Below are 14,422 nucleotides of genomic sequence, written 5' to 3'. Positions count from 1 at the left end.
TTTTAAAAAATATTTATGAATGATCCAATCGTACGGATGTTAAGATCAATATATTTTAGTGATATGACAAAATTTTTAGAAAAAAATAAAAGTATTTGGTTTGTTATTTTAACAGTCAACCGGTGTTTTGACCAGAATTTTTTAATTAAGCTCGGCTCGGCTCGGCTCGGCTCTGCTCGGCTCGACTCGGCTCGTTTTGATGGAGAAAGCTCGTGTTCGGCTCGTGTTCGGCTCGGTTCGACTCGACTCGATTTTGTTCGATAAAAGCTCGTGTTCGGCTCGTTCGTTAACGAGCTCGAGCTCGAACACAGGTTTTTGTTCGTTAAGAAAGCTCGGCTCGGCTCGTCAGAAAAAAAATTAAAGCTCGGCTCGGTTCGATCAAAACTCGACTCGGCTCGGTTCGTGAACAGCTCTAGTTTTGATTGCACGAATAGATTCCTGGTGTTGAGTAGTGTAAATCTGGAGCAGATGGTGAGGTGAGGGTGCCGGAATCGAGTTCTCCGGCCACCCCTGTATTTTCCGGCGACGGGGGTGTAAAAATTTCAGTTTAGTCCCTGGAGTTTTGGGGACGATGAAGTTTGGTCCCTGAAGTTTCCATAGTTTGCAAATTTAGGATTCCTGTTTTAAAGATATTCAAAAATCATATTCCCTATTTATTTTTATTATAAAAATTCGATTTCAATTTCTGAAAATTCCAAAAATTATTATTTTAATTCCCAAAATTATTTTTAATTCAAAAATAAATCTGAATTAATTAGTTAATTAATTTCAGTTAATTTTTAAGTGATTAATTGGTCAATTAATTCGAAAATTAATTGATTAATTGATTTAATTAATTATTAATTGATTTTAATTAATTATTTAATTAGGTTTAATTATTTAAAAAAGAGATTTAAAAATTCCGAAAAATAGTTTCGAGCTTTAAAATATTATTTTAAATTATTTTCAAGGCTCGATAATTATTATAAAATTATTTTGAAGCCAGAATGGGCCAACCGAACCCTGTTTATTACTCCGAAATTGATCCAACGACCCATTTTAATTCCGAAAAATGTTTTAAAAATCATTTTAAGTACCCGAAAACATGTTTATGACCCGAGACTTCTTTATAAATGTTATTTCGTTGATTATGTGACGTGTTATGTGCTATATGTGACTTGTTGGTTGACTATCGGTCTGTGTATTCGATGTTTACTTGTTTATTGCGTAACTTTCAATCCGTTAATCGGATTTGGGTGAAACGAAGGGTAGATAGAAGTATGTGTCGAATAGAATCGTATAAGTTGAATATTGATAGATGCTTATGATATGTGAGCAGAAGAGGCAAGGCGTAGGAAAGGGAAACAGGTAGTCGAGGAGTAAGACAGTTGTGACTGAAGGCGAGTCTAGTATAATAAGCTAGTACCAGGCAAGTGTTCTGAACTTTCTCGAGATATTGTAGTGATTGATAGTTATGTTTTATATTGCAAATGCTTAGAAGCACTGAACCCTAAACCCTGATTCCAGTTATTGATCTTGAGTCAGTAAACCTGATTCTTTCTAGACCATTGATTGCTGAATATCCAGATACGAACCACAAATATACGATACTACTCCATAAATACATACAAACTAAATACCAAACACTTACCCGAATTACTTACATATTCAAACCATTGTATCCTATGCTTTGAAAGATCAAATCCTTGAAACCTTGAAATGTTGTTTCCTTTGTTATCCAATTCTTTCACTACCTAGCATCCATGCTTTAAAAATGACATAATGATCCTTTTGCAGATTGAAACCATTTTCATTATTGAACGTCCAATGTTGTTAATGATTCTGTTTATTGCTTATTACTGTTTATTCTGTTATTATGTTAGAATTGGATTGTTTTTATAAAATTGTGGACCAGATTCGTGGTCAGACCATATAATGGTCAAGTTAGGCCAATGTGTGCCTTGGATCCAGTAGTTAGAGCAGTATTGTGTGCTTTGCTCGGGGTTAGTGCGTGACTGATCAGCAGCCTAACCTTAGTTTTTAAAATGAAAATATAATATCCAATTCTAAACCATAATCCATTGTTCACTTGATATCATAACCATATTCACCTGATGATCATTATTCTCAATTTTGTCATTGTGATTTGCTGAGCTAGTTAGCTCATTTGTGCGATATTGTTTATGTTCTTTTCCAGTTAAGAAGGAACCGGTTGGTACCGAAGATCCCCAGTCCAGCGCGAGAGCTAAGGGTTCTGATTGATCGAGTTGAGCTAGTAGGCTTCTTTTGGAATCATTTAAGTTTGTAAAAGTTTATAATAATGTTTAATACTCAGTTCCGAATTGGAATAGTTTGGATTCGAATGTTTGTAATATAAGTAAGTGTGTTTGGCTTGTGTGCATACTTTAACCTGTTGCGGTCCATGGTAGTTGGTAAGTAGGGTCACTGCCTATTATTATTATCTTTATTATTGTTATAAGCAAGTTATTAATAAGGTGTGTATGAGTAGACCCCAAACTTCTGACCCGGGTTTGGAGGGCGCCACACCTTATGTGATTGAAGATGATTTCACTAGCTTCATCTTTAGACTTTAGGAAATATGCCGAAGAGAACTTTGAGAAATCATCCACAATTACTAGGAAAAATCTTTTCCTTGAGATAGACAACACATTGACTGGTCCAAACAAATTCATGTGTAGTAATTGCAAAGGTTCTTCAATTGTTATATCAAGCTTCTTTCTGAATGATGCTTTGATCTACTTTCCTTTTTGGCAGGAATCACACAATCCATCCTTAGAAAACTCCACTTGAGGAATGCCTCTAACCAGTTCTTTCTTGACAAGCTCATTCATGGTCTTGAAGTTTAGATGGGACAGTTTCTTGTGCCATAGCCAACTTTCATCTTGACTTGCTTTAATGAGAAGACAAGTGATAGATTCTGCATTAGATGAGTTGAAGTCATTTAGATACACATTTCCTTTTCTCACTCCAGTGAGAACCACTTTGTTGCTCCTTTTATTTGTCACAACACAGGCTTTTGAGTTGAAGGTTACTGAGTTACCCTTATCACAAAGCTGGCTGATACTCAACAGATTATGCTTGAGACCATCCACTAGGGCAACCTCTTCAATGATGACATTGTCTTTTGAAATCAAGCCATATCCCACAGTATAACACTTGTTGTCATCTCTAAAGGTAATAGTTGGGCCAGCTATTTCCTTGAATTTAGTGAGCAGGGTAGAATCTCCAGTCATGTGCCCTGAGCAACCACTATCCAGATACCAAAGATTCTTTCTGTTTCCCTGCACACATTAAAATTAAATCAAGTTGATTCTGTACCCAAGTCTCATTGGGTCCTGCCTTGTTAGCTTTCTTCTTTGGTTTCTTAGGTTTAATTTCATTTGACTTGGGAATTTATGATTCATCCTTAGTCATTTGAGTTGAACCTTTGAAACCAGTCATTAGAACATAATTATCATGCACATTTTGATTAACAAGAAAATGCATGTTGTTTGCAAATATGTTATTCCAGTAGGGCATGTTAAATGGCATTTGAGGCATACTAAATGCAGTATAATATGGATTAGGTGCAAATGGCATATTAGCAAATTGTGCATTCATGTTCTGAGTAGACATAGCATTCATAGGCATGATAGGCATAACAGTCATGTTGGGAAAAGAGGGAGGCACAGACATATGAGTAGGCATGGTAAGTTTGCAATTAAAAAACATGTGATTAACACTACCACACTTAACATAGATTTTTCTTGGTGCATATTTATCAGGTGTGTAGTTATTATGCTTGTTAATTTCTACTTTCCCATTTCTATTGTTTTTCTTTTTAGCTTCTGCTTTAACCTCAATCTTTTCTAATCTGTCATTTAATTGCTTGATGGACAGATGACCAACATTAACTTTCTTCTCCTTCTTCACTTGACTTGATTCTCCTGGAACAAAGTTTTTGGAAACTGATCCATTTTTCTCATTTAGCTTGGCAAGCTTAGCTTTGCTCACAGGTTTACTTATAGCCGACGGATGTGGCTCTTTGTCACTCGACAGATAATCCTTTTGATTATCTGACGGATGATTCTCATCATCCGTCGAGTCCACATCTGTCAAAAATCCTTCAACCAAATTGGATTTCAGCTTCTCCTTACTCTTCTTCCAGGCTGCATCAAAAAAGGAATCAATACCTTAAACTTTAGTGATTTGAGCATGGACATCTCTGGATGATTTCCATGTTTTAATCATTTCTTGTTTTCGTTCAAACTGCTTCTTTAAAATCTCTTCTTTCTTCAAGGACTCAGTTAATTCATCCTTAGCAATCTTACTTTCAATTCTCAATTTTTCAAATTCAATAAACTGAGACTCTAGCACATTATTCCTCTCACTTAAAAACAAATTGTTTTCTTTAATATTAGCATTTTCCTTAGTGAGGGACTTAACTGTAACACGCAGGTGATGTAATTCTGTGGACATGTCATTGATTGCATCATTACACTCAGATTTAGATAAATATGCTAGGTTAATGGTGATTACCTGATTACTTGAAGAACTTATTTCTATTTTATCAGACTTGGCCATCAGGGCTAGATTGACATAGTTTGTTTCTTCATCTTCATCCAAACCTTTTAATTGAGCAACTTAAAGTATTTCTATTTATAATCAACAGGCTCAAACTTCTTTTTGTTAGAATCAGACTTTCTACATTCACTGGCAAAATGCCCTACCAAGCCATATTTGAAACATTTGAATTTGGATTTATCCACCATGTTTCTATTTGGCTTGGCTGCTCCAAAATTCTTTTTGAATTTGAGCTTGGAAAATCTTCTAGATAGGAATGCTAGATGTTCATCAATATCATCCATATTATCTTGGCTCAAGTGATCTTCATTTTCAGCTACCAGCCCTTGCCCTTACTTTTACAGACCTTTGATATAGACTCAACAATTTCTACTTTCATCTCTTTCTCTTTCTCTAACTCAGCAACTAGTGCTATGGACCCTCCTTCCTTTCTCCATCCTCTCATCTTGCTCTATTTTAAGCTCATAAGTTTTTAGGATGCCATATAGTCTCTCCAAGGTGAACTTCTTGTAATCCTGAGAATTTCTCAATGAGACTGTCATTGGCTTCCACTCTTTTGGAAGAGATCTAAGGAACTTGAGGTTAGAGTCTTTTGTTTGATAGACTCTTCCATGTAACTTCAGAGCATTTAGTAGCTTTTGAAATCTACTAAAAATGTCAGTGAGAGACTCACTTTCTTCACAGTGGAAGTGCTCATATTGCTGAATTAGCAGCTGTATCTTATTCTCCCTTACTTGCTCAGTACCAGATACACAATCTTTTAAAACTTTCTGGTGGATTTGAAAGTATCCACCAGATATATATATATATATATATATATATATCTAATGAGAACCCTGTGAAGTTTGATTAGCTCACAGCTGCTTACAAGTATGTACAACTAAACTTACACAGAAATGCTATAAAATATAGCTTGAAAATATTTCTCTGAAAATGTGTGTGCTTAGTTAATTATTCTACTAGCTACACTTGGTATATATATCACCAAGTTTACATGACAATAAGACAATATAATAAAACAAAACATATCTAGTCTAACTTCATGTTACTTCACTACTTTATTCCAGCATCTTTGAATATCTTCATAATAGCATGGAAATGGTAATGCTTCTTTGTTATCAAATCCCTACTTAACAGGTTGCCACATTCCTTTTGCAAACACCCAACGCATGTGACTGTGTTGTCACTGTCAACATATATTTGAATTTGATCATCCGTCGGGTACATGCTTATCATCCGTCGAGTAGCTTTGTTGATCATCCGTCGGGTAGCTTTGTTGATCATCCATCGGGTAGCTATTTGTCACTTGATTCCATTTTATTTATATAGAATTACAAGACATCTTATATTTACAATTAATCAACATATTCTGCATATCCACTAGTAGTCAACATGACTCATATGCTCCTACAGAATCTACACAAAGTTGTTTGCAAAAATGTGCTACAAAACTTATTTGTTACATAAGCTACTCACCCGGTGGATGTCAAATCATCATCCATCAGGACTATATTGAATCATCCTTCGGGACTATATTTGATCATTCGTCGAGTGCTACAAAATTCACTAAGTTAAATCTACTAAGGTGTTTTTTTTAATTTATCATCAAGTTCACAACATATTCCTAACAACTTCACATTAAAATTAGTCAAGTAATGGTTCCAGAAATTACTTTACCAAAGCCACCAGTATTGGACAACATTGATCTGATCCAAATAGCAGCTGCTAAGCTGGATTCACAGTCAAATTTCAAGAAGCTTGATGTTGCAGCTGGTGAGAAGGAATTGGATGACAAATGGAGGAAAATAATTGAAGAAATTACCAAGAAATTTGGGCCAATTGAGAAACCAGACAAGACTTTTCATCACTACTCTCAAGTCAAGAAAATCTCTGTGAATGAAATGAGTCTAGGTAACTTTGAAAAAAGGCCAACCTTCATGCATAAAGTCTCCAAAGCCAATCTGGTTTTGCAACCTAAGAAGAACTATCCAAAGTCATCAGACAAAAATCCTGTGGATCTTATATTTGAGACTCTAAGGCCAGATGAAAAGAAGCTGTTGGCAAGGTCCATTGCATTCTTCAAAGATCGAACTAATTCAATGTTGAAAAGAAGAATTGCCAAGATCTATAGGAATGGTAAAGAAATCTGTGTGGTGGCTGGACACCCTCAGTTTGCAGAAGCTAAAAGAGAAGAAAAAGAAAGAATCAAGCAAGAAAAGAAGCAAGCTGCTATAGATGCTAAGAAACTTAAACAGAAGGAAAAGGAAGCTGCTATAGTGTCCAAGCTTCAAGCTGTGAAAACTGCAACTAAGATTTCTGAACAACAACCTATGATAACTGAAGCTCAGGATCAAAAAGTGCAAAATAAACCTCAATAGAGAAGGAAATTCAGATACAAGCTGTTTTCCAAAAGAAAATTGGATTTCAATGATGAGGAAATGGAAGACTACATTCCCAAACAGTCTACAACTACAACTCAAACATTCAAGCCATCAGTGGTACATGAAGAATTTAAGGTGGATCCAATAAGGAATTTTTATGGTGAGCTTATAGTTCCCAAGGATGAGCCAATAGATTGGGAAAGTTTGCCAATTCCTGAACTTAATTTACCAATTTTCAAAAAAGCAAAGAAGACAAAGATAAGAGCAACCAAGAAGGTCAAGCCTATGACTCTCAGAACCAAAGCCCTAACCAAAGCTCAACCAACTGTCAACAAGGGAGATCTTCTATACATCTGTGATATCAAAGAATTTTCAGAGATTAATCTCTACATGGATGAACTAGAAGAAGTGAGAGCAATTGATGCTCACAGGAATCTCCCTGAAAGACTGGTGTTCAAGTACAAGGGAGTGAAAGAGATCACATGGCCTCTTCACAGGATTCTTCAAGAAAGTTGCTCTGTGTTGATAAAGATCTTCTCATCCTTCAAGAAAAACTTTGGATTTAATGTGACTGCAAGGAAATTAGTCCTAAAGAAGATAGAAGATCTAAGGAGTAATAAAGCGAAATATGCACTCCCAAAGACTCTATCAATTCCCTTCACAGGAAATAAAGTGCATTTGAGGCCTTATTGGCTGATGAAATTCATGGATGACAAGGGTGTTAGAAGATTTTTCAGACTGGTTGACCAATTGAGTATCTTTAGCTATGAGACTCAATTGGAAATGCAAGAAAAACTGGATCTATCAGATGCTGAAGAACTTGAATTCCACATACAACTTCAAAATCAAATAGAAGAAAATAACAGGAAGCTTGGAAAGAAATCCAGACAATCAAGGAAACAGAAAATGTCAGCTCAGACTAGAGGAGCACCTTGATAATGATTGTGAGAACTCTTTGTACACTCTACTTTATTCACTTTTTAATAAATTTGTAGCACTTATCAGTTTTATCTACTATATTTCAATTTGTACATTTAAGGTGTTTTGTTTTCATCAAGTTTCTCTTAATTTATGGCTACAATTCCAGTAGACATAAATTGGGGAAGATTGTTAGGAATATGTTGTGAACTTGATGATAAGTTAAATAAAACACCTTAGTAGATTTAACTTAGTAAACTTGTAGCACTCGAAGGATGTTCTAAAATAGTCCCGACGGATGATAACTGAACATCCATCGAGAGTGTAGCTTATGTAACAATAAGTATTGTAGAACATTTCTACAAACAACATGTTTTAGTTGAGTAGATGTTGTAGGATTCTGTAAGTCATGATGACTGCTAGATTGATGTACAGAAAAGGTTGGCTAATTGTAAATATAAGATTTCTTGTAATCCTGTACAAGTGAAATAGAGTCAAGTGACAGAAAGACTCCCAACGGATAATCTACAAAGGCTCTCGACGGATGATCACAAAGACTCCCAACGGATGATCTATAAAGGCTCTCGACGGATGACCAACATAGTCCCAACGGATGATCATATTCAAAATAGCTGTTGATAATGACAACACAGTCACATGCGTCGGGTGTTTGCAAAAGGAATATGGCAGCCTGTTAAGCAGGATTTTGAAAACAAAGAAGCATTACCATTCCCATGAAAATGCGAGGATATTCAAATATGTTGGATAGAGTAATGTAGTAGCATGATATAGACTAGATTCATTTTGTTTTATTGTCTTGTCTTATTATTATTTAACTTGGTGATATATAAACCAACAGTAACAAGTAGAACAAAGTAACTAAGAAAGCTCATTTTTCCAGAGAAATAGATAAGGCTGTATCAGCTACGAATTTCTCTGTAAGTTTGTTTGTTCACTTGTAAGTAGTTGTATGCTATTCAAAGTATCACAGAATTCTCGATCTGATATATATATATATATATATATATATATATATATATGGTGGATACATTCAAATCCGCCATAAAGTTTTAAAGCTCTGTGTTTTATTACTTAGTATTTTGATTTCTATTTTCATTCTGCATTACTGCAAGTTAAACACTGTTATATATATTAAGTTAGAACAAGTTTTAAATCTCAAAAAGGAGTCAGAATTACATTCAACCCCCTACTGTAATTCTTGTAGGATTGTTTGGGAATAACATATTTTAATATTTAAGAAAATAGTTTTTATGATATCGTGAATCGCCGTTTAGTCGACTAATACTTATGTAAAATAGAAAACGAGTTCGGCAAGGTGTTGCTTCTCATATTATCTCAATCTATTTTCTTAATTTTTTAAAATTTTAAAATATAAAATATAAAAAAGTTCATAATTACCTTATGTTCTCTTAAAATTTCTCCTTAAATAAAATTAACATCTTATTATTCTTCAAAATTACCATATTAACATTACCTTAAAACTTTCCCTTCGAGTGAAAGTTATCATCTTAATATTCTACTAAATTTTAGGCCACAAAATACCTCTTAAATTCTTATTACCATTTAAATATTGTTATAAACATTATTTCCAAATTAAATGTACCATCTTTATCTTCATATTTTTTAGGCACATATAAATTAAGTCTTATTTTAAAATTATTTTGTTTGACTTTTAATTTTTATTATAGGAAATAATTGTTCAAAAATTACATAATATTTATAGATTTCATTATAAAATAAAAAGATTTGCTAATTTGAAGTATATATGTAGGGTGGTTATTTACAATTTTTTAGGTATTTGGAATTTTAGAATGACCAACAAGAAATATAAATTCTCAACAATGCATCATATCATATTAAACTATTTTCAGTTATACTATTTAAAAACATAATTATAAACGGTTGTAAAACACGTTTTAGTAAATTAGTTTTGTAGTAGAACGTGAACTTATAAGAATTATGAATAATTCTTTAATCATATTTTTTGTTGAGTAGTTTTAAGAATTACACTCGCGTTCATATAAATAAATATAAATTACAAATTTCTTACAATTATTGTAGCAATGTATTAAATTAAATTTATAAGACTTATTGTAGTAGGGAGTGTAAATGAAAGTGTTAATTGCTAATAAATCACATTTTCAAGTTGATTGATCTTTTCTATCCATCAAATATGTTGAATCGTTTGTCTTATTCATTTAATTTTGTTAAAAATGAGTGATGCTGCTAATACATATCTACCAAATGATACATAAGAACGACAAGTATTTTGGACCAAACTTCTTTGTGAAATTTGATAGATAGAGCCATGAAAATTGAAAATGAAGCATTTTAGAATAAGTCCTAAAACAATTATCATGTATAATAAATCCCTAAAATGAATTGGACTATTAGAGAAAGAGATAGTCTTTTAACACAATTATTTGCTACTATTATAAAATGGGGCATGTTCCCTCCCAAATGTATACCATAGATAATGTACTTAACATATTGTATTTAAATCGTTAAATGAAAAGTTGAACAATGTAATTTTTTTTTAAAAAAACTAGTAAGTACGGCGTCATCATAACACAATTAACAAATATAATGTTAATATAAGAGATACAAAATAAGCAATATAAAATTTGATTTCGAGGGGTAATATAAGAATATTTAAAAAAATATTTTGTCATATTAATATGTTAGTTTCTTTAAAATTTAAAATGAAAATTTTGATTTTAGAAAAGGAAAAAAACTTCAAGTTGAAAAGATTGTAACATAATAAAAATATGAATAAAATAAAAGATATAATTATTCAACAAAGTAAATACATATTAACATTTTTTTAAGTGCATCATCCCTGGACGGGTGAAGAACAGAAATAACAAAAAGAAATTAGTAACTGTGACAAATATAACAGCACTCGCCCATAAATGTTACTCCCTCCGTTCCTATTTCCTATATTGACTTTTTGTATTGTTCATGTTAAACCGTTGACTGCTAATTTACCTCTAATCTATAATATCAAATATAGTTATGAGTGATCTTATTGGATCCGTATTTATGAGTACTTTAATATAATGAAGTTTTAATATTTAAAACTAATACAAAATTAAACATATTAACAATCAAAAGTGTGCATTCACAAACGTGTGCAACACAAAAAGAAATATTTTTAGGGACAGAGGGAGTATCCTATTACGCATTGCACCAAAAAGTAATGCTTTCATGTGTATGTATAATTATTTTTTTCTTTTAAAAATTGAAAATGTTACGCATTCAGCAGCTCTTATTACAATTAAAATATGTATAGGGATAATAAGTATTACACATTTTCAAAGCAAATAATAAGTTTGAATTTGTTATTTCTTATAAAGTCTCTATTGCTGTTAGTTTTAATATTTTTTCTTAAATATTTTTAAAACTTAAATATGAAATTGTTAAACCACAAATATTAAAAAAAAATAAACTATTCTTAAATTATGGTTTAGGGTTTAGGATCTTCCTAAATCCTAAACCCTTAATCGCTATAATTTTTTTTAAATACCTCTAAAATTTAATGGGAAATTGTAAATATTTCTAAAACATATATGAGAAATTATTATAATCTAAATATTAAAAATGATTGAATTACGGTCCAACTTTAAATTTTACAATATTAATTAAAAATTTAAATATTTTTGATATCCAAATAAAAATTGTTGAATCCAAAAAATATAAAATATTAGTAAAAACTATCAAACATCAACGGTTGTTATCTTACCTCAAAATCCAAACAAGTGTTTTAGGCTATGTTAGAGCGGACCAAATTTAAAATACTAACTGATTACCAAATTTTTAATATTTCGTATATTATAATTTAAAATAGATAGATAATAGTAAAGATTCGATAAAGATTTTTTTATAACAAATACTCAATTATAAGATATAAACTTAATTAGTAAAAAAAGATTAAACCTGATATAATTCTTTTTCACTTATGATTATCTTTAATACATAATTTTTTTATATAAAAATATTGTTTAAATATTTTGATTAAAACTAAGTAAGCTAAATATTGTTAAAGCAATAAAATAAGGCTCGTACTCAATGAGAGGCAGGACCACAACAATTTTGAATTAATAAAGGATAAATGCTCTTAACCAAAAAAAGATGGGGGCACCTGGTTGGAAACCTTAGAGAACTACCAATAATCTGCAGGTAGTCCCACTGAAGACCTACCAAATCTCTTCCACCAGCATTTTCTGCAGTAGCTTCATCCGCATCCACTTCCTCATCATGCAACCCAAAGCCCTGATCCTGAGCCACATTGATCTCTGCATCCTGTGGTAAATCATCCTCTTGAGGATCAATCACCTCATCCTCCATAACATCAGCTTCAATCTCACTCTGCCTCACAGCCCTGAACCTCTGATCAATGTTTCCTAACCCCATGTCTAAATACCAAATTTCCTCAATTCTCCCAAAATCCCTCTCTATAATCACTATACGATCCCAGTGATTAGCCCCATATTCTGCCAGATATGCATCTAACTCATTAGCTTCTCTGTCAACCAGCCTAAGCTCACACTTTATAGTTTTTATCAGTCTTTCTCTGATTTCGTTGCCACAAAACATGCATATATTGAGGCCACCCAACCAGAATCGTAGAATTATACAACTCCCAGTAAGCATCCACATGATCAGTTTCCAAAATAACCTTCTTGTAACCCTTATATTAGGCCTCCTTATACCCTTCTAACAATGCATGAAACTCATTCTCCCCTTGATCTTCAAACCTCAAGGACCCACCAGTCATATGTAAAATAACCCTCAAACAATCCCTAAATACTACACCTATGCCTGAATGCTGCCCATTTGGTAAAGCCTCTTGCGAGAAAAAACTGTGCACATTACACTTAACCACTCTCTTGGTTGGAATCAACCACCTTGCATATACATTGACATTTTTTTCCTCCATTAAGACTCTACTACAGGACTGTGTAAACCCTAGACCGAACTTCTCTCTAAAAAGATGAATACAATGAATAAATTTGAAGAGACAATTATATGTAGTGGATGCATGCAAAGAACCCTCTTATGTACTAGTTATTTCCAAACAATCTAATAAAGAATTACAGAAAGGGGGTTGAATGTAATTCTGGCTACTTTTTCAATTTTAAGAACTGTTCTACTATGAATGTATATCAGTGTTTGATTTGGCTAAAGTGCAGAATGAAAGTATTGAAGAAATCAAACACAAAGTAATCAAATACAAGTATTTAAAAATGTTCTGGTGGATTGAATTTATCCACAAAAATATATATTAAATTGAGAACTTTATGATATAATGTATTTACACACAGCTGCTTACAAGTTGAACTTAGAAGAACAGAGAAATTCTTTACAGATATAGCTTTATCTATTTCTCCGGTAATTGCTTACTAAATTGGATAAAGTTGTACTTTCTACACTTGGTTTATATATCACCAAGTTACATGATAAAAAGATAAACAAATAAGACATAATATTTCTAGTCTAATTTCATGCTCCTTCATTTCTCAATCCAGCATCTTTGAATATCTTCAGTCAAGCATGGAAATGGAAATGCTTCTTTGTTCTCTAAAACCTGATAATAGGCTGTCACATTCCTTTTGCATACAATCAACGCATATGACTGTCAAGTCACTATCAACTGCTCTTTTTATTTGTTCATCTGTTGGAACTCAGTGGGATCATTCGTTGAAGCTTTATTGGATCATTCGTTGAGAGTCTGGTTGATCATCCGTTGAGACATTAGTTGATAATCCGTTGAATCCTTGTGGAACATCCGTTGAGGCTATCTTCATGGCAGTTGACTCCATTTCATTTATACAAGATTACAAAGCATCTAATATTTATAATTGACCAACCTATCTTCCATATCAATCTAGTAGTAAACATGACTTAAAACATTCTATAACATCTAGTTCTCTAAGGCATTACAATATGCAGAAATGTGCTACTAAGCTTATTAATGTATAAGCTACCCTTTCAACGGATGTTGAAAGTGATCATCCGTTGAAGGCTACAAAATTACTGAATTAAATCTACTAAGTGTTTTGTTTAACTTATCATCAAGTACACAACATATTCCTAAAAATACTACATCTAGTTAATCCCCCCAAGAGACTGTCATAAAAGCCCTACAGCCTCAAAACTATTCCCCAACGCAACTGTTTGGTTTTCCAAGAAGGAATCTAAAAACCTTTTTCCAGTATCCCCAAGCAAAATAGTTACCCTACAAGTAATTATACCTATAAAATTTACTAGCTTAAAATCCATTAAATCCTAAAAACAAAATTATATTCTATTCTCCCCTAATAAACAACAATTCTCCTATTTAATCACCTCTAGACTACTCAAAAAATACCCCTTTTTGCATGTCCATCTGCAATTTCATTCCAATTTCTATTAATATGTTTTAACTGGACATCTAAAAGCTTAACATTCCAAAGTCTCACCTGAAGAACATCCAAATTAGTCTCCTTAACTAACTTCTCATTATCTGATAACACCGGTATATATTTTCTATTTCAGTT

The 14,422-nt window shown here is 32.7% G+C and overlaps 1 protein-coding gene across 1 annotated transcript in view; it reads right to left on the bottom strand.

Annotated features, from left to right (window-relative positions):
- The window catches only part of LOC141715011 (cytochrome P450 CYP72A219-like), a 57,862-nt gene extending 45,040 nt beyond the window's left edge, over nt 1-12,822 (bottom strand). The window contains exons 1-2 of the mRNA XM_074518499.1: nt 12,596-12,822; nt 12,050-12,420 (exon numbers count right to left, since the gene is read on the bottom strand). Coding sequence (XP_074374600.1) covers nt 12,050-12,420; nt 12,596-12,822 — 598 coding nt within the window. The remainder of the gene's footprint in view (nt 1-12,049; nt 12,421-12,595) is intronic.
- Between the last annotated feature and the right edge of the window lie 1,600 nt (nt 12,823-14,422).

This window comes from Apium graveolens, chromosome 3 (assembly GCF_009905375.1).
Source record: "Apium graveolens cultivar Ventura chromosome 3, ASM990537v1, whole genome shotgun sequence".
Taxonomy (NCBI): Eukaryota; Viridiplantae; Streptophyta; class Magnoliopsida; order Apiales; family Apiaceae; genus Apium; species Apium graveolens.
This window is presented reverse-complemented; position numbering and strand designations above follow the sequence as displayed.